At 42.6% G+C, this 21042-nt stretch overlaps 1 protein-coding gene across 1 annotated transcript; it reads right to left on the bottom strand.

Moving 5' to 3' along the window:
• Positions 1 to 8: 8 nt before the first annotated feature.
• On the bottom strand, positions 9 to 5395 carry LOC133651021 (rho GTPase-activating protein 24-like). The gene is made up of 9 exons (XM_062048887.1): positions 3851 to 5395; positions 3254 to 3367; positions 2567 to 2774; positions 2364 to 2496; positions 2212 to 2285; positions 2013 to 2134; positions 1710 to 1944; positions 703 to 1575; positions 9 to 375 (listed from the first exon to the last, which is right to left on the bottom strand). Exons 1-9 carry the CDS (start codon positions 3900 to 3902, stop codon positions 114 to 116), a joined length of 2073 nt encoding a protein of 690 aa, XP_061904871.1. The 5' UTR covers positions 3903 to 5395; the 3' UTR covers positions 9 to 113.
• Positions 5396 to 21042: the final 15647 nt, after the last annotated feature.

Here is a 21042-nt window from a genome sequence, read left to right as displayed (position 1 = left end):
TTGTAAGTGTATAAAATAGCAAATCATGTATCCTTGATTTAGAGAAATTGTAAAATATACAGAAAGAATAACAACCCCAGCATTCACTAATCCTTTCATCTTTCCCTTCACCTTCACAGGCTCTTTAAGGTGCGTTTTCTCCTTTCTCCCCCACCATCATCATGCCTTTCCTCCCGTGTTCTCATCTTCCCACTCATCTGGAAGAACAGCTCCATCTCCGTCTGCAGCGTCGAGTTACGGTGATCCGCAGCCGCCTTGGCCTGCTCCATTTTGCGGATCTTGACCTCGGCCACGCTCTGGCTTCGCTTCTGCTGCTCCAAACTGTCCCGCAGTACCAGTACTTGCCGCTGGAGGGTGTCGTTGCAGAGCTCCAACCTGGGGCCGGGACACAGGCATCACTAAGTATGGTTCTATTATTTCGTAGTATTTGTTGTAATGTTCTTCAGATTGGTTCGTTTCTGGTTGGCCTACTCTTATCTGACTCCTCTGTTTCCATGAAGAAGTATGGTTTAGTTGCATTCCTATTGTCAAAAGTTCTGTAAAGTTACCGCAAACCAAATCGGTACTGCTGCGGTATACGGTATGGAATAGATTTTTTGCATTAAAACTCACCTGATGTGATACCGAAGTTACTACCGAATAAAGACCCTTAATGGGTGAACAAAAGAGTTTAGGTAAGTAAAAGTAAAATAATTTGTTCACCTCTTTATCCTGTCCTGATAATCGGTCTTTTGCTGGGCCATTTGCTGTCGAAGCTCAGCCAGGAGTGATTGAGCGTTGCTGGACTGCAACTGAGGCTCACTCCCTGGAAGGTCTGGAGGAGGACCTGAGGGAAGAAACACCTCAGAGCTTCCAGTGCTGATGTGGCTTAGGATAGAAACGGATGTTGGGGAGTTTAAGTGGTGTCCTGTGTCACTCTCGCTTCTGTTGTCGCTATCAAGCTGTTCTTGGCAGTTTTCCTCTGCGGGACTTGAGGGTGGCCTCTTTGATGTCATGTCAGGACTAACTTCGGGATCACTGCTCTTGTCCAATGGTAAAATCTCACAGGAAGACCACGATGATGATTCGTCCACCGTCTGCCATGCGTCCTCTGGTTCTTCGTCGGATTCTCCCTGACCGTTGTTCTGTAACTGTTCACAAGCGACGTCCGCCATCGTCTGACTTGAAGACACTCTGTTCAGATTGTCGTAAACAGATGGGGTGCTGTCTTCTTGCGCATCACTGCTGCCCCCGCTGGCTACTTCTGGAATTTCAAGCCCTTCCCCTGTGCTCTGTGTGGCACCAGAACTCCATAGATGACTCACTGTGTCTCCCAGACCAGACCATGCCTCGATCCAGCCCATATGGATTGATCTATGCTGCCTGTTTTGGGCATTAGCTGGAGAGGATCCACAACTAGAGAGGTGCTGGTGATAATCAATACTATTACCGTCGAGTTGAGGCTGCGAGGTCTGACTTGAGGAAGGTACAGGGTAGAAGCAGTTCTCTGGATGGGAGGAGGTATAGCGATGGCCCAGGAATCTCTTGTGGCCTGAGGATGCGTCCGATGTGGCAGTAGTCACAGAGGAGATACAGCTACAGGACGCAAGAAAAACTAAGTTAGGCTTCAAGTTGATGACTCCATCCCACCAAGTTCTATCCAGACATTCCGGATTGAGAGACTTGGATGCAGGAGAGTTAGTACGGTGGGCAGAGTTCACCGAGGTTACCTGGTATTGTGTCCATCCACAGTATTCTGTCCTGACTCCTGGCATCTCTCTGCAATTAGCGGCAGTGACATCTGACGGAGGCAGGGCGGCTGGTGTAAATGAGGTCGTCTCAGAGTACTCGGTGATGCGTAAAAGCCTCCAACAGGATGTGCAGGAACTGGCGCAGAGATCCTTGAGAACAGAGACTCATTTTCTCGGATCAGCTCCAACATCAGCATCTGGACCAGTGCTGCACCTGGAAACCATTTTTGGATATTTTGACATTCTGCTCCACAAGCACACCAATTGAGATCCAGCATCTACCTCCCATGATGCTTTGGGGGTCCTCAGCCTTGGCTCGTAGAATGTTTGGTCCAAACACTGTGGCCAAGTTCTGACAGCTCATCTTGTTACCTTTTGAATGACTCTGGACTTCATTAAGAAACCTTTGCACAAGAAAAGCAAGTGGAAAAGTTACATTTTGTGTAATCTAGTTTCTGTGAGACCCATGGGAATTTCTTACTGGCAGATGAACTTCAAAAGATTAAAATTGGCCACTGGCAACTCCTGAAGAAGATTTCTTAACTCCTCTAAACCCTGAAACAGCAAAAGGGGGTTTTGCAGTATTTGAAATAGATTTTTTGCATAAAAGACTTTAACATAGTGGCGCATCACCTCTACGCGGTCATTAGAAATATTTGTGCCGCAAAGCAGGAAGTCCTGGTAGTGGCTGTAAGGAACCAAAGGCTCAGGAAGCTGTCGCAGGTAGAGTTTCAGCAGCGATGCCACCGTGTGGACGTCGGTGTTACTGCGGGCATTACACAGTCAAACTGCCTGAAAGTGTTCACAGAGAGGAGGCATAAAGGAAGTAACTGTACCTGTCAAATGAGGGCCTCTCCCCGCCATCAAACGCCTCCTGCAGCTCCCTCACCAGACTGGCCCGTCCCGGCTGGCGAAACAAGCCCACCTCTTGTAGACCTCGCTCGCGTATGAAGGTCACGCATTGCTCCACCACCAGGGGAACCGAGCAAACCCCGTAACGCCGCTCATACAGCACTGTCTCCTCCAGACGCTGACCAAAAACACCTGCACAGGAGATACTAGTCCGTACCGACTGATCGAGTTCCATTCAATGGAAAGACCTACTCAGTGGCCTAGTGGTTAGAGTGTCTGCCCTGAGATTGGTAGGCTGTGAGTTCAAACCCGGCCGAGTCATACCAAAGACTATAAAAATGGGACCCGTTACCTCCCTGCTTGGCACTCCGCATCAAGGGTTGGAATTGGGGGTTAAATCACCAAAAATGATTCCCGGGCGCGGCCACCGCTGCTCCCCACTGCTCCCCTCACCTCCCAGGGGGTGAACAGGGGATAGGTCAAATGCAGAGGACAAATTTCACCACACCTAGTGTGTGTGTGACAATCATTGGTACTTTACTTTAACTTGACTTGTTTACTGACATGTTGCAAAAGGTGGGACCGTTCCAATGAATGTTGCCTAGCAATGCGTGTAGCACAAATGTAAGCTTGAAAACAACCTACATAAGACTTATTTGGCTCATTTGTACCTGTGAAAGGGATCCAGACTCCCTTGTTGAGGCTTTTCAGCCATTCGTCCCCCTGGCCGGCGCTGTTGGACAGGAAGAAATACGAGCCTGGACTGGCCAACACGTCTCTGTTCCCTAAAGACACACAAACGGCCCTGCTTTGAATTGTTTTTGACGTGAATGTCCAAGTCCTTTGACCAGCTTGACTGAGAGTGGTCCTTTTTCCAGACAAGCCAATGTCAGTCTTAATGCAGAGGTTACTTAATGATCAGAGCAGAGGAGGAAATCAGATTATCTTGATGCAAGATAACATCACAAGAAAACGAGGCTCCAACTAGAGTCCATAGCTAATACTTGCAGCTTTGACCTAAATTTAAAATGTTATTTCAGATAATATTTATGTTTCTAAAATATGGTAGTTTTTTTTGCTTAACAAAACATTGCATTTCACTGCCTTGCCTCTTCAAAGTCAAAGTATGCATGTACTATGACACCTAACGGTCACCTCAAGAAGCTTAAAACCCCTGAGTCAGCATTTTCTCCAAGGACAAAACACACACTTTGATGATCTTGTGGGATTAAAAAGTAATATGTTGATTGTGTGTTAGTGTGGGTCACCTTTGAAGCCTGCTCTGTCATGTTTCCAGGATTTGAAGCAGCTGAGTCCCATGCTGTTGCACTCCCTCTCTCTTGCACGCGCTCTCCTTGGTTTCCGCGGGCGACGATGATTGTAGATGATGCTCAAGCGCACTCTATACAGTTGTCGTAAAGTTGTTGTCGTGTTCTGCAGCTGTTTTGAATGCTGTAATTGTTTGTACAAACTTTGCTGTCGTATGCACTCTGTCCTGGTTTAACTCGAAGCTCTTTGACAGACCAGGGAACTACCTTTTTCATAATGTCCTGATCTGTAAAAATCTAATCAAGGACGTTTATGGAGGATATGCCCTTAATTGAAAAGACATCCAGAGAAGTGACTTAAGGATCACACAGTTGGTAGACAATCCTGCCCCCGAATATACAAGGTTCGAGTTGAGGCGTCAGTTAGCATCCGTGGCTAAACCGTGTAGCCCTTTGTGGTGTGTCCCGCCTATCATCCCGCATTACTCGCCGTCCATTTGCAACAATAAATCAGTCTGATTGGCTGACTCAGCATTGACCATTGATTGCAAGAGAAGAGAAACGGTCGGGATAGGAGATTTTTGGTCAAAAAGTCCTGGAGGACATTTAGTGGCTCACATAGACAAGTTTTGTGGTGAATGAAGCAGAATAAATTCCAACTTGAATGCGCTCTTCACTGGGTGGAGCCCGCTTGTGGCCCAAAGTCAGCTGACATAGACCAAAATTCTTGCTGTGACCCTGGATGCATGGAAATGAGACACTTTCTGGAGAATATTAAACCTCCACTCCTGGTTCCTTTTGGATGCTGAGAAGGGCTCACAAAGGTTCTCAGTAAGTGATTCTGGTTGGTCTAGAACCTCAAAACAGATTTCTGGTGTTCCATCATTGAAAGAGAACCAATAACAGAAGGCTTTCCAGCGTCTTGCTGTCAGATTTCAGTGTTAGAGTTCGAGGTTTACCTGTGGTTGACAATTGAAGACAGATTTGTTGATTCTTCTGGTCCTTGACGAACAGCCAAACTTCGACTGTACTAAAGTTTATGCAAATTCAAATGTCCCGAGAAAAGCTTTTAAGAGAAACTCCACAATCTTTGAAGTGTCTTCACCTAAAATGCGCTGCCTTCTCCTGATGAAACCTCTTCTTCTTTAGTTTTTGGCAAAAAAAAAAAAAAAAAAAAGGGCTAGTACATTTAAGCCGTACCCCTAACAAAAGGTCTTCCTGTGGTCTGCTTTGGACCGACTCTGTCTTTCAAAGCCCATTTTTGTGTCTCTTCTAAGTACTTCAAGTGGAAGGAATCACTGGCTGAGACACAAAAGCAGCATTATTCCACCCGTCTGTCTTGGAAGTTCCTTCTCCCACACGCATAAAAACAACATTCTACAGGAGTCATCCGCTCCCTCTTTCTGGACGTCCTGCTCCATCTTAGAACATCTGGATGTCCTCTTCCCTCTCCTCCGTCCCCCCGTCCCCCCCCCCACTCCTCGTTCTCCTTTCCCCGCCAGTTGTCCCTTCTCTTTGTCCCCTGTCCAGCTTGTCCTTCTCCTCATTGCCACTCTCCTCCCTCTCCCTCTCTCTCCATTTCCCAGCACTACGTGTGCCCCTGTGTTGCCCCCCTCCCTATTTAACTCATCAATAACGGTTTGTGTGTGTGTGTGTGGGTGTGTGTGCTTGTGCATTAGGAAAATTGGTTCTCTGCGACGCAGCGCTCTTTTTACTCGCGTAATCACAGCCGAGAGAGAGAGAGATGGAGAGATAGATGGAGAGAGAGATGATCTGGCTCTGAATCTGCTGCTGCTGCTGCTGAGATATGGTCTGTTGCAACACAAACACACACAAACACACACCACACACTCAGTGTCACCGTGATTCAAGTCGACATTAAAAACAGGCTAGTTGTCCCAATCAACTTTTGAACTCGATGTTGTTTCATTCCTTTGGCCTAATTGGCCCCAAGTACAAAACAGAGGACAATACAATGTACTGTATTGTGAAATATTATTCATCTTAATATTTACACATGTCGTGGTCCCTGTTGCCAAATGTAATTCCCTGCAATGCAAAAAAAAAAAAAGTCTAATAGTGTGTTTTGCTGACCAACCGTATTTGGTAACTTTACCTTATATCTAAAAGGCAGTAGAACCATGTGATTTATACCAAGTCAATCAACAAATACATATAATAATAACAAGACTACAGTTGATAATAATAGCATGCTGTATATCTGCCTGACTGATTGATCGATTCCCAGACTTTTAATCAACGGCCGAGCGCTCGTAATGCTGTCCGTTGATGCGGGTGACACCGCACGACATACTCTCCATTACCGTGTGTATGTGTAAATGAGTAAGAAGCTCTCTGGTAAATGAAATAGTAAATAAAAGTACTGCCTCGCTACATTGGAATTAATCATGTGCGGGAAAATTCTGCTAATCAGAAGGCGTCAGTACTTATTGAGTCAACAGTGACAGACAGTGAACAGAATATATTTTTGTTTTAAAATGTTATGTATCACTATAGGTTTTTGTTGTGTTTTTAACTTCTCGATTTTAACTACCGGTAATGAAAATTGGTAAAAATCCGAAAGAATTACTACTAATCTACATCCATACATATGTAGTTGTACCAATACCTTTACTTTCTCTATATACAAGTGAAAGTAAAAAAAAAAAAAGAAGAATATCGTTCAAAGGTTTGTTTATTCCAGCAATTAGATTTACCCGGTGAAACCAATATATGACATATATATATGTATATACACTACCGTTCAAAAGTTTGGGGTCACATTGAAATGTCCTTATTTTTTAAGGAAAAGCACTGTACTTTTCATTGAAGATAACTTTAAACTAGTTTTAACTTTAAAGAAATACACTCTATACATTGCTAATGTGGTAAATGACTATTCTAGCTGCAAATCTCTGGTTTTTGGTGCAACATCTACATAGGTGTATAGAGGCCCATTTCCAGCAACTATCACTCCAGTGTTCTAATGGTACAATGTGTTTGCTCATTGGCTCAGAAGGCTAATTGATGATTAGAAAACCCTTGTGCAATCATGTTCACACATCTGAAAACAGTTTAGCTCATTACAGAAGCTACAAAACTGACCTTCCTTTGAGCAGATTGAGTTTCTGGAGCATCACATTTGTGGGGTCAATTAAACGCTCAAAATGGCCAGAAAAAGAACTTTCATCTGAAACTCGACAGTCTATTCTTGTTCTATTCCACAAAATTGTTTGGGTGACCCCAAACTTTTGAACGGTAGTGTATATTATATTAGTTTATTATTCTTCGGTCAATCGTCAACAAAATAAACAAACAGTTGTACATTCATAGATTGAAAATGATGCAGACCGAAAGGGTTTAGGCTGAAGTTGAACACTTATTGCGCCTAACCTTATAAACAATGTCAAAGTACAAGATGAACTTCCGAAAATTATGAAATGTCCTTTGTACAAAATGAACTTCCGAAAATTATTAAATGTCCTTTGTACAATATATTATAAATACACATTATACACAACATAAACACTGTTCAATCATATACACAGCAAAGGCATGTGAAATATCCTTGTACACGTGTTAAACCTTTGTACCAATTTATATACTATATACAAACAATTACACTTCCATTATTATTTATATCCCACATTTAGTATTTAAATTAACATTGATCATAGTATTAACTACTGTGTTGATTCAAGAGTGATATATTTTTTCAAGACATTGGTCTTAAAGTGTTTTTTAAATGTGTGAATAGGCTCATAACACGCAAGTCAAGATATTTCAAGCCTTCTTTTAATATAGTTTTTCTAATAAAAACATTGCATTGAAAATCTCAGACAATTTGGGGTTTTCAAAAACTAAACCATGATTATCAAAATAACAAATAAAAACTTGACATACAATGCATCCGGAAAATATTCACAGCGCTTCACTTTTTTCACAATTTTGTTATGTTACTGCCTTATTCCACAATGGAATAAATACATTTTTGTCCTGAAAATTCTACACAGACTACCCTATAATGACATTAGAGGGTAAAAAATCCACATTTATTAAAAAATACAAACACATGTACATAAGTATTAACAGCTTTTGCTCAATACTTTGTTGATGCACCATTGGCAGCAATTACAGCCTCAAGTCTTTTTAAATATGATGCCACAAGCTTGGCACACCTGTCTTTGGGCAGTTTTGCTAATTCCTCTTTGCAGCACCTCTCAAGCTCCATTGGATTGGATGGGAAGCAGCAAACCACCAATCAGACCTGTATGGTATAGAGTGGCCAGATGGAAGCCATTTATTAGTAAATAAAAATAAATTTGCCAAAATGCACCTGAAGACCATGAGAACTCAAATTATTTAGTCTGATGAGACAAAGCTTGAACTCTTTGGCGTTTATGCAAGGCATCATGTTTGGAGGAAACGACCAGGCCAATACCATCCCTACAGTGAAGCATGGTGGTGGCAGCATCATGTTGTGGGGATGGTTTTCAGTGACAGGAACTGTTAAACTAGTCAGGTTAGAGGGAAAGATGAATGCAGAAATGTACGGAGACATCCTGGATGAAAACCAACTTGTCCCATCCAACCTAATGGAGCTTGAGAGGTGCTGCAAAGAGATATGGACAAAACTGCCCAAAGATAGGTGTGCCAATCTTGTGGCATTGTATTAAAAAAGACTTGAGGCTGTAACTGCTGCCAAAGGTGCATCAACAAAGTTTTGAGCAAAGGCTGTGAATACCTACAGTACGTACATGTGATCATTTTTATTTATTTTTTGTTATTTAGAAATAAAAAAAATTCTGTAGAATTTTGACAAAAATGAATTTTTTCCATTTTGGAATACGGCTGGACCGTAACAAAATGTGGAAAAAATGGGTTAACATTTTCTAGATGCAATGTATCTCACTTTACCGTACATGTGCATATGTGCATGACAAATAAAGCTCCTTGAATATCACTTATTTAGTTTCACATTTGAAGTTGAATTGTCAAAATGAATGGACTTTCAAATGTTTTCAGTTTGACTTGTACAGTACATTTGAGAGAAACATGCTGGGGTTCAACAATGCCCCGATCATAAAAGTGAGGTTATTTTTGTGTTTTTATGCCCAGCAAACACGTACAGTACAACCACCCCGAGGTTAACGATGGCAGTAAACATTCGATCCGGTTTAGTTTTATTGAAGATTCCTGACCAATGAGAGAAAAGTGGGCGGATGCTAACTATATTGTATTTTTCAGAACAATTGTGCAAAATGCGTTCCTAATAACCTTTCGGGTCACTAAAGGCTGGATTTAAAATGTCAAGTTGTCCACTAAAAGTGTTACATAACCATCATACCTTCCATATCTAATAACAACCTGCCCGCTTTAAGCAGCTGGTGGAAATTGTTGCGGTGTCTGACCGGCACTCCCACATCCACAGGGATTTTGGTGCAACCAATGGTGTTGTACTGTTAATTTTAGCTTTTAAATGTAGCCAAGTTGCTTGCTTACAGTAAAGCTAAAGACTGTTGCTTGCTAAACAACTCAAAGGAAACCCATTATTAGAAACGGGAGCACACCTGAGCTTGTCTCGTGTAGTTCCACCTTCTGTCAAGCCAGCCTACAGATTTAGCAAAACCCCTGAAGACAAATCATCTTCATCTAATCAGGGACTAGCATCACCTTGTGGTGATCGTCTAACAACAATTTAATAGCGGCACCACTTTATTAAAGCGTTTTATAAAAAATAATCAATGGACTTAGAACGGAGGTCAGCAACCCGCGGCTCTTTAGTGCCGCCCTAGTGGCATTTATTAAAAGGGTTGGAAATGGAAAAAGATGGGGGGGTATTGTTTTTTGTTTTGGTATGTTTTTTTGTTTTGAGGGCAAACATGACACAGATCTTCCTAATTGTTAGAAAGCCCACTGTTTAATATGTTTGTGTGTATGCTTCACTGATGAGAGTATTTGGTGAACATCGTTTTGTCCTACTAATTTTGGCGGTTCTGGAACTCACCATAGTGTGGACTGTGATGCAACAGTATGTTTACATGTTAAAGGCCTACTGAAACCCACTACTACCGACCACGCAGTCTGATAGTTTATATATCAATGATGAAATCTTAACATTGCAACACATGCCAATACGGCCGGGTTAACTTATAAAGTGCAATTTAAAATTTCCCGCAAAACTTCCGGTTGAAAACGTTTCGATATGATGACGTTTGCGCGTGACGTCAACAGTGGAAGCGGAAGTATTCGGAGCCCATTAAATCCAATACAAAAAGCTCTGTTTTCATTTCAAATTTCCACAGTATTCTGGACATCTGTGTTGGTGAATCTTTTGCAATTTGTTTAATGAACAATGGAGACTGCAAAGAAGGAAGTTGTAGGTGGGATCGGTGTATTAGCGGCTGGCTGTAGCAACACAACCAGGAGGACTTACTTGGATAGCAGACGCGCTAGCCGACGCTAGCTGCCGACCGCACGGATGATCGGGTGAAGTCCTTCGTCCTTCCGTCGATCGCTGGAACGCAGATGAGCACGGGTGTTGATGAGCAGATGAGGGCTGGCTGGCGTAGGTGGAGCGCTAATGTTTTTATCATAGCTCTGTGAGGTCCCGTTGCTAAGTTAGCTTCAATGGCGTCGTTAGCAACAGCTTCGCCAAGCTGGAAAGCGTTAACCGTGTATTTACATGTCCACGGTTTAATAGTATTGTTGATCTTCTGTCTATCCTTCCAGTCAGTGGTTTATTTCTTTTGTTTATATCCGCATTTGAGCCCGATGCTATCACGTTAGCTCAGTAGCTAAAGTGTTTCGCCGATGTATTGTCATGGAGATAAAAGTCACTGTGAATGTCCATTTCGCTTTCTCGACTCTCATTTTCAAGAGGATATAGTATCCGAGGTGGTTTAAAATACAAATACGTGATCCACAATAGAAAAAGGAGAGAGTGTGGAATCCAATGAGCCCTTTTACCTAAGTTACGGTCAGAGCGAAAAAAGATACGTTCTGCACTGCACGCTAGTCCTTCACTTTCACGTACCTCATCCACGAATCTATCATCCTCGCTCAAATTAATGGGGTAATCGTCGCTTTCTCGGTCCGAATTTCTCTTGCTGCTGGTGTAAACAATAGGAAAATGTGAGCAGCCTTTCCTCCGGTGTCGTCACGCTACTTCCGGTAGGGGCAAGGCTTTTTTTTTTTTATCAGAGACCAAAAGTTGCAAACTTTATCGTCGTTGTTCTATACTAAATCCTTTCAGCAAAAATATGGCAATATCGCGAAATGAATGAATGAATGATCTTTATTGTCATTGTGCATGTACAGGTACAGGTCCAACGAAATTTAGATTGCTTCCCTGAGGTGCTTTGCATTTTTTTTAAAAAGAAGAAACCACACAATATACAAAAACAACACAATATACACTATATGCAATATACAATGTGGCCTAAGACCACTCTAGGAGGCAATGTAAAAGAAAACGAGACAGTAAAAAGTATAAAGTGACTAGAGAGGAGTAATGCTGAATCCCAGTGTGCTAAGGGGGTGGGAGTCAGCATTTCCTACCTCCTATGCTGTGCAGGCTTTTTACTGTGGATTAATTGTGTGAATAAATATGATAAATATTGTCCAGTTGGCATGTAATCGCTGATTACACAGTCCCGGATCGGGATTGACCGGTGGCTTCCTCATGTTGCACGTGAGGGAGTTTTTGTTTTTTGTTTTTTTTACAATTTAGCTGCGTTTACTGCAGTTATGGCCCGGGGGTAGAAACTGTTCCTGGGTCTATTTGTGCGGGTTCGCATGGTTCTGAAACGTCTGCCGGAAGGCAGCCGATCGAAGTGGCTGTTGCCGGGGTGGGATGGGTTCTTGAGTATGTTGACTGCCTTCTTCAGGCAGCGGGAGTTATACAGTTCTTCCAGGGAGGGGAGGGGGCACCCGATGATTTTTTGGGCCGAGTTGACGACCCTCTGGAGAGCTTTCCTCTCTGCTGCTGTGCAGCTGCAGAACCATACGCAGATGCAGTATGTGAGGATGCTCTCCACAGAACAGCGGTAGAAGGACACCAGCAGATCCTGTCTCAGGTGGAGATTCCTGAGTACTCTCAAGAAGTAGAGCCTCTGCTGTGCCCTCTTGACGATGGCCGTGGTGTTGGTCCTCCAGGACAGGTCCTCATCCAGGTGAACTCCCAGGAAGCGTAGGGATGAGACTCTTTCCACACAGCCCCCGTCGATGTACAGGGGCTGTATGGTAGTTTTTCTCCTCCTGCTGTCCAAGATCACTTCCTGGGTCTTGAGCTGGTTCAGCTTCAGGTTGTTCACCCTGCTCAACACTGCCAGCTGCTCCACTTCGTCCCGGTATGCCGTCTCGTCGACCCCAGAGATGCAGCCCACCACCGTTGTGTCATCGGCAAACTTTATGATGTGATTGCCGGGGTGGGTGGCTGTGAAGTCGTGGGTGTAGAGTGAGTAGAGCAGGGGGCTCAGCACGCAGCCCTGAGGTGAGCTGGTGCTGAGGCTGAGGGCTGTGGAGGTGTGGGTACCCATCCTCACCCTCTGATGGCGGTCAGTCAGGAAGTCTTTAATCCAGAGACAGGTGGGGTTGGATATTCCGAGGTCTGCTAGCTTGGTCACCAGTCTGTCAGGTAAGATGGTATTAAATGCAGAGCTGAAGTCTACAAAGAGCAGCCGTACATAGCTTCCCCCCCCCCCGCCCCCCCCTCCATGTGGGACATGGCGGAGTGGAGAGCCGTAGCGATGGCGTCCTCCGTAGACCTGTTGGCTCGGTAGGCAAACTGATGGGGGTGCAATGCGGGCGGTAGGGATGAGAGGATGTGGGTCCGGACCAGTTTCTCGAAACACTTCATTGTGATGGAAGTGAGTGCCACTAGCCGGTAGTCGTTCAGACAGCTGACAGTGTTTTTCTTTTTGGGGACCGGGATGATGGTGGAGGTTTTCAGGCAGGATGGGACGGTGGCCTGGGACAGGGACCGGTTGAAGATGTCGGTGAGGACACCAGCCAGCTGATCAGCGCAGTCTCTCAGCACCCGTCCGGAGACGCCGTCCGGTCCCGCAGCCTTCCTCGGGTTCACGGCTTTCAGTGTGCGTCTGACCTCGTGTTCCGTCACTGAAAGGGTGAGGCTGCTGTGGTCTGCCGAGTGAGGTGTGGCTGTTGGGTGAGGTGTTGCTACTGAATAAAGTGTGACTGCTTCCGATGGTGTTACCTCAAAGCGGGCGTAGAAGGAGTTCAGCTCCTCTGCCAGCCGGGGGTCTCCCCTGCCGGCCGGGAGGTTGCTGGGCCTGTAGTTGGTCATGTGCTGGACCCCCTGCCATACCCTCCTGGAGTCGTTGCTTTGGAAGCAGTCCTCAATCTTTTTTTTGTAGTCCTCCTTAGCCTCCCTGATACCACGCTTCAGGCTGGCTCTGGCAGTGCTGTAGAGCTCCCCGTCGCCAGATCTGAACGCGGTGTCCCTCTCCCTCAGCAGCCTCTGCACCTCTCTCGTCATCCATGGCTTTGTGTTGGAATAGACTCGGACGCGCTTATCCACAGTAACAGAGTCTGTGCAGTGTTTTATGTAGCCCAGTACTCCTGATGTGTATTTCTCCAGGTCCTCGTCTACAAAGACCTCCCACGCAGTGGTGTCAAAGCAGTCTTGCAGCTTTTCAGTGGCACCTTCAGGCCAGGTTTTGATGGACTTTGTTGTGGTGGGAGCACTTATCCGGGTGGGGGTGTATGCTGGGATGAGTAGCAGGGATGTGTGGTCTGACTGGCCCATGTGTGCTAAAGGTTTAGCTCTGTAGCCCAGTTTAATATTTGAGTAAACCTTGTCCAGTGTGTTTTTGCCTCTTGTGGCACATTTTACATGCTGGTGTAGTTTGGGGAGCACTACCTTCAGGTTAGCATGGTTAAAGTCTCCTGCAATGATATGAGCAGCCTCCGGATACATGCTTTGTTGCTGGTTGATTGTATCATGCAGCTGACCTAGCGTTAGCATCTGGCGCTATGTACACTGTGGTTAGCAACACAGCATTGTATTCCCTCGGCAGGTAAAAGGGTCGACATTTAATAGTCAGATATTCTAGATTAGGGGAACAGTGGCTACTCACAATGCTTATGTGTGTTCCCCATGTGTCCTTTGTGAATATTAATAGTCCTCCTCCACACGATTTCCCTGTAGCCTCTTTTGTCCTGTCCAGGCGGTGTAGAGTGTAGCCTGTTAGCTCGATAGCTAGGTCCGGGATGGATGAATGGAGCCAGGTTTCTGTGACTATTAGCACGCAGCTATTCCTCACGGTGGTGTTCGTTGCTACCTGTAGCCTCAGTTCGTCCATCTTGTTTGCAAGTGATCTTGCATTTGTGAGAAATATACTCGGCAGTGGTGGTCTGTTCGGTCGTTGTCTTAGCCTCTCCAGCAGACCAGCTCTGCAGCCTCGTTTCTGTTTACGTTCTCTACGCCGCCTGCGGCGCTTTGTTCCGGGTATAGTGTACCATGGAGATCCGGGTTGTCTCGCAATTTCTTCCGGGATGTTGTTTACACGGATAAACTCGGCCGTGACGGCGTTTTCTCCGGGAGATCCGACTTCTATGAGATCCCGCCTGGTGTAGACGTTGTTTGCCCGACAGGATGTAAAAATGATCAAGTATGACACATAGAATGGATCTGCTATCCCCGTTTGAATAAAAAAAAATCATTTCAGTAGGCCTTCAAGTCTTCCACTCCTTCTTTGTCTCATTTTGTCCACCAAAAGTTTTATGCTGTACGTGAATGCACAAAGCTGCACTTTGTTGATGTTATTGACTTGTTGGAGTGCTAATCAGGCATATTTGGCCAGTGCATGACTGCAAGCTATTAAATAAACATATTGCATCATTATGCCTAATTTGTAGGTATATTTGAGCTCATTTAATATCCTTTACTTTTATCCTCTTTGTATTTAAATTAGTTTTGCATGTCTCATGACATATTATATGTATGTAATATTGGCTGCCAAAGATTGTACTAAATCAATTAAAAGAAGACACCCTGCCGTTTTCTTTAACTTGGACACACACATCTATACCTTTGGCCATTAATAGCCAGTCATTTCCAGGAGTTATTTCACCTTCTGAGTAGCCTCTGATTTACTAATGGTTTCTAATGTTGTAAAAATGTGTAGATTTGCTTCAGCCTGCGACACATAGTCATTGTGATAGTAGGCTATTATAGCTATAATAGACACTTATATACGGATTTTCATTTTTTGCGGCTCCAGACAGATTCGTTTTTTGTATTTTTGGTTCAATATGGCTCTTTGAACGTTTTGGGTTGCCGACCCCTGACTTAGAAAGTAGCCCTGAGGAACACCACCAGTTTATTCACAACTCCCTTTACATCTTCCAACAGACAGCTTTTGACTTTTTAGAAGAGGGCTCGAGCGAAGTAAACATCTCGCTTTTTTGCGATCTGTTTCGGATCTTTCGCAACACATGTTAGCATGTCACCCATAGTGAGGCGTGATGTACCTCATATATCACAAAACCATTATCTGCTAATAAAACCATCCAAATTAGAAACGACACATGACGTTGTTTTTTTTCCCGCCCGGCGATATGTAACAGGAGCCCCGTGCTGGGTCACTATCAGTATCGGGCGAGCAGCATTTTGTCCCTCTCCACCTCGTGTCCCATTTCACTGCAGCTGGCTGAGACTTTTACTACCGCCGAGATGTTCGCTGGGAATGTCCGCGTCTTGGCTTTTCCTGAAGGACATTATGTTTTATTGCACCAGGCATGCCAATTTTGTCCCTGCTTTTTTGGCGGCCAGGAACCGCTCACGTTCCAACCTTGGGAGGATGGGAGGAGGGGGGCGGGGGACTGTATGTAACTAAACAAACCAGCAGGAGACCAAGGAACATTAAACCTGGGGGAGAAGCGGAACGCAAAGCACAGCTCCGTTCAATCAGGCAAGTGCAAAATACGGGATAAAACAATAGTTTTTGAATAATATTTAAACTACACCGCAATTTGAATATTCTGAGAAAATGTGACGAAACTGATAGATAAATATTAATAATTTGCTCACTTCACATACCGTATTTTTCGGACTATAAGTCAGTTTTTTTCATAGTTTGGCCGGGGGTGCGACTTTTTCTCATGAGCGACTTATGTGTGAAATTATTAACACATTACCGTAAAATATCAAATAATAATATTTAGCTCATTCACGTAAGAGACTAGACATATAAGATTTCATGGGATTTAGCGATTAGGAGTGACAGATTGTTTGGTAAACGTATAGCATGTTCTATATGTTATAGTTATTTGAATGACTCTTACCATAATATGTTACGTTAACATACCAGGCACGTTCTCAGTTGGTTATTTATGCGTCATATAACGTACACTTATTCAGCCTGTTGTTCACTATTTATTTATTTTAAATTGCCTTTCAAATGTCTATTCTTGGTGTTGGGTTTTATCAAATAAATTTCCCCAAAAAATGCGCCTTATACTCCAGTGCGATTTATATATGTTTTTTCCCTTCTTTATTGTGCATTTTCGGCCGGTGCGACTTATACTCCGAAAAGTACGGTACTTTTGTTTTTGCCTTGAAAATGAGTAGTTTCAATCTGCACTTGCTGACCAAAAACACAACTAAATACATATAATTGAAATAATGCCAAAAATTAAGTTTATAAATGTCTATTGTTTTACTTTGAATCCGTGTTTCTCAAACTGTGGTATATTGTACCACTAGTGGTATGCCAAAGAATAATTTGCTCAAAGTACAGTGTTTTATATTCCGATATTTAGACACAGTGTTGCTGTTCAAACTGTGTAATGTTACATTGACCAAAAATATGCAATATACCTGTTAAATAAAACCTCTGGCTTGTTTTTAATGAATACTTACGCCTACTATGCTCCTGTATTTTAATGTTGGTCATTATGGTGGTACTTGGAAAGCCAAGGGTTTTCTGAGGTGGTACTTGGTGAAAAAAGTTGGAGAACCACTGACTTTAAAGGCCTACTGAAATAAATTTTTTTTATTTAAACGGGGATAGCAGATCTATTCTATGTGTCATACTTGATCATTTCGCGATATTGCCATATTTTTGCTGAAAGGATTTAGTATAGAACAACGACGATAAAGATTGCAACTTTTGGTATCTGATAAAAAAACCGGCTTGCCCCTACCGGAAGTAGCGTGACGTAGTCAGTTGAACATATACGCAAAGTTCCCTATTGTTTACAATGATGGCCGCATGAAGTGAGAGAGATTCGGACCGAGAAAGCGACAATTTCCCCATTAATTTGAGCGAGGATGAAAGATTTGTGGATGAGTAAAGTGCAAGTGAAGGACTAGTGGGGAGTTGAAGCTATTCAGATAGGGAAGATGCTGTGAGAGCCGGGGGTGACCTGATATTCAGCTGGGAATGACTTCAACAGTAAATAAACACAAGACATATATATACTCTATTAGCCACAACACAACCAGGCTTATATTTAACATGCCACAAATTAATCCTGCATAAAAACACCTGCGTGTTTGTTACGCTAGCTCCTAGCTCCTCTGCTAGCTCCTAGCTCCATAGAACACGCCAATACAATTCAAACACCTGATCAACACACACAATCACTCAGCCCAAAAGACCGTTCACCTAACCCAAGGTTCATAAAGCTTATATATTTTTAAAAAGTTACGTACGTGACGCGCACGTACGGTACGGTACGTGTTATGCTAGCTCCTAGCTCCTATGCTAGCTCCTAGCTCCATAGAACACACCAATACAATTCAAACACCTGATCAACACACACAATCACTCAGCCCAAAAGACCGTTCACCTAACCCAAGGTTCATAAAGCTTATATATTTTAAAAAAGTTACGTACATACGCAAAAAAAAGTTGCATCCATCCATCTTCTTCCGCTTATCCGAGGTCGGGTCGCGGGGGCAGCAGCCTAAGCAGGGAAGCCCAGACTTCCCTCTCCCCAGCCACTGATTTTAATAATTAAATAAAATCCTAGTGAGTGAATGTTGTCTATCCGTGTTGGTCCTGCGATGAGGTGGCGACTTGTCCAGGGTGTACCCCGCCTTCCGCCCGAAGGCAGCTGAGATAGGCTCCAGCGACCCCAAAAGGGACAAGGGGTAGAAAATGGATGGATGTAATACAAATTTTACAATATCTTTGTGTGCACCGTTTCATTTTGCTTTCATTCGTTTTGTGACGTTTAGAATTTAAAAAAAACAATCCAATATCTTTAGGACATATTGTTTAAACGTGTTTGTGTTGCAAATTCTCAGTGAATTCCCTGACTAGGCATTTTCTTGCTTTGGCGTAATAATGAAACTTAAATCCTTACTTAAGTCTTCCCGTCCACTATCTCCTTTCCGAAATTAATTCTGGGACATGATCCCTGGGGGACACCATTCACATACATCAAATAATTTGTTCACTAAACAGTCCAAGTGAAAAGGATTATAGTAAAATAAAGGAGTAATTTAATTAGTGGATAGCTGCTGCTTGGCAGCGTGCTGCTCGCCACACTCGACACTGTCTACCGCCTGGCAGCACTTTGGGGAGATCTTAAGTGAGTGACAACAATCTGCATGTTGACAACTACGCTGCCAGTCTTTCCTCCCTTGATTTACACTCCACCACAGTCCGCTGACCCGACGGACACTTTAGTGCCTTTGGGGAGTCTGATTGGTTTGAAAAGATTTCCTTATGATAGATTAATAGAAGTCTTTGACGACAACTTAAAGCCCCTATTTGTCTAATTGATGCTAATTAGCTGGCGACAAGGCCATGGTTCCCCCAAATAGCAGCCACTCTTGAGAAAGGTGAGTAAGAAGTAACACCCTGGGTGAGTGGGGCCCCCGCTGCCTGCGGAATGTATGTTATTTCTGGAGGTGGCACCTTGCCCTTGAAGGCAGCACTGTCGCTTGTGACGTGCGTGTCCAAATAGCGTCACATCGACCGCGGACAAACTGTAACTGCATGGTTGTCAAGATGTCAATCTTCTAGGCCAGGGGTCGGCAACCCAAAATGTTTAAAGAGCCATATTAGACCACAAATACAAAAAAGTAATCTGTCTGAAGCCACAAAAAAATCAAAATACTTATTTAGGTGTTATAATGATGGCAACACATGATGTAAGTAGGTAATTAGCTGTATTAGCCTACTATCAAAATGCCTATGTGTCGCAGGCTGACGCAAATCTTCGTTGACAGAAATGTTGAAATATAATATTTATTTTATACATGTTTACAACATTGGAAAACACAAGTAAAACATTAGGAGGGTGAGATAACTCCTAGAAATGACTGTCTTAGAATGGCCTAAGGCAGGGGTGTCCAAACTTTTTCCACTGAGGGCCGCACACGGAAAAATTAAAGCCTGCGGGGGCCATTTTGATAGTTTTCATTTTCAAATCATAACAAAATATATGGATTTTGGTTGTTTTTTTTACCTTTCGGGCTCCCGGGGACCATAAAGGGTCTAAGTCAGGGGTGTCAAACGTACGGCCCGAGGGCCGGATCAGGCCCGCGAACAGGTTTTATCCGGCCCGCGGGATGAGTTTGCTAGGTATATAAAATTAACCTGAAATTTTGGAATGAAAGAAACAGCTGTTCTAAATGTCTCCACTGGATGTCGCAATAGCAATTATTTGTATCTTTGTAGATGATGTTACATATGTACAAAATAAACCACATGTTAGTACATCAGTCGAGGAAAATGATCAAACTACATAAATAACATCCTGTAATTTGAATTTGATATTTTTTTTTAATCTTGATAGATTGAAAATGAACACCAATGAGTTGATGAACATTGATGAACATTATCACATAATTTATTCAGAAAATATAAATAACGACAAATAAAGATAGAATACCATTAGCCGCAACATGTAATTGTAAAAAAAACAACAACAAAAAACATTATGATTTGTACATTTTCAGAATGTGCTTGTTCTATTTTTAAACAAAGAAAACAATCTGAAGTTGTCTTTATTTTTAAGTTACTGTGCCGTGATTTTGCCAGTCCGGCCCACTTGGGAGTAGATTTTTCTCCATGTGGCCCCCCATCTAAAATGAGTTTGACACCCCTGGTCTAAGTCATTAAAATGTTAAAAACAAGTCAAATTATTTTTTTGTTTTTTTTATTTAACGCTTACAGTATATCAACTTTAGGTTGATATAAAATTAAAAAAACTAAAAAGGTTTTATGCCTTTTCTGTCAAGACAACTTTTTTTTTATAATAAAACTGAAATATGCAGTATTTCCCCCACTGCCCAAAACATCATAATTAGAGCCTTAAAAACATCAATAATGCAAGACACCATTGATATTAATTCATTGTTATTTTTGAGTAATCACAGTGAAAAGATCAATAAAATCCCATTAAATATATTTAGGATACAAAAGGTGCCCCACTCAAAGTGATACATTTTTATTAGGTTTTTTTTTACTTTCAACACTTAAGTTACGAGATCAACTTCAGATATATCTGTCAATTTTACGTTTGAACTATCATTTTGTTTGTTTTATGCTCTTTTGTCAAAGAAAACGTTGATGTATTTGTATGGCAACCACACAATATATGCAATATTTTCCACATAAAACATTTTAAAGTGAAATATTTGAAATAATTGGAGCCTTGAATAGGTCAATAATTCATTATAACATTGATTTTTAATTTTTTTTAAGCAATGGCAAAAAAAGAAAAATAAAGATAGACAAAAGAAAAAAACAGCCTGCATGGCAGCTTTGTGTCAACATTGCAACTTTTTCTAGTTAATGTTTATTTTTTATTTTTGCAATAGCATTTCCAGAATGTGTGGCGGGCTGGTAAACAATTAGCTGCGGGTCGCAAATGGCCCCCGGGCCGCACTTTGGACACCCCTGGCCTAAGGTATAGATGTGTGTGTCCAAGTTAAAGGAAATGGCAGGTTTTCTTCTTCTTTAAGGACATAAGTAAAATAAATTAAATATACAAACGAGGCATAATGATGAAATATGTACATACAGCCAGCCTAAATAGCATGTTAGCTCAAGCCCCCCTAAAATGTTCTTAAGCCCCCCTAAATAATTTGGTGTTAAAAAAAAAAAAATCTATATATTTTTTTTAAATTTTTTTTACAAATACATGCCGACATATTCATTATAAAGTGGCCCGAATATGAGTTTAAATAAATAATCATATAACCGGTC

The sequence above is a fragment of the Entelurus aequoreus genome, linkage group LG05 (assembly GCF_033978785.1).
Source record: "Entelurus aequoreus isolate RoL-2023_Sb linkage group LG05, RoL_Eaeq_v1.1, whole genome shotgun sequence".
In the NCBI taxonomy this organism is placed as follows: Eukaryota; Metazoa; Chordata; class Actinopteri; order Syngnathiformes; family Syngnathidae; genus Entelurus; species Entelurus aequoreus.
Note: the sequence above shows the minus strand (reverse complement) of the source record. Positions and strands in the feature narration are given on the sequence as shown.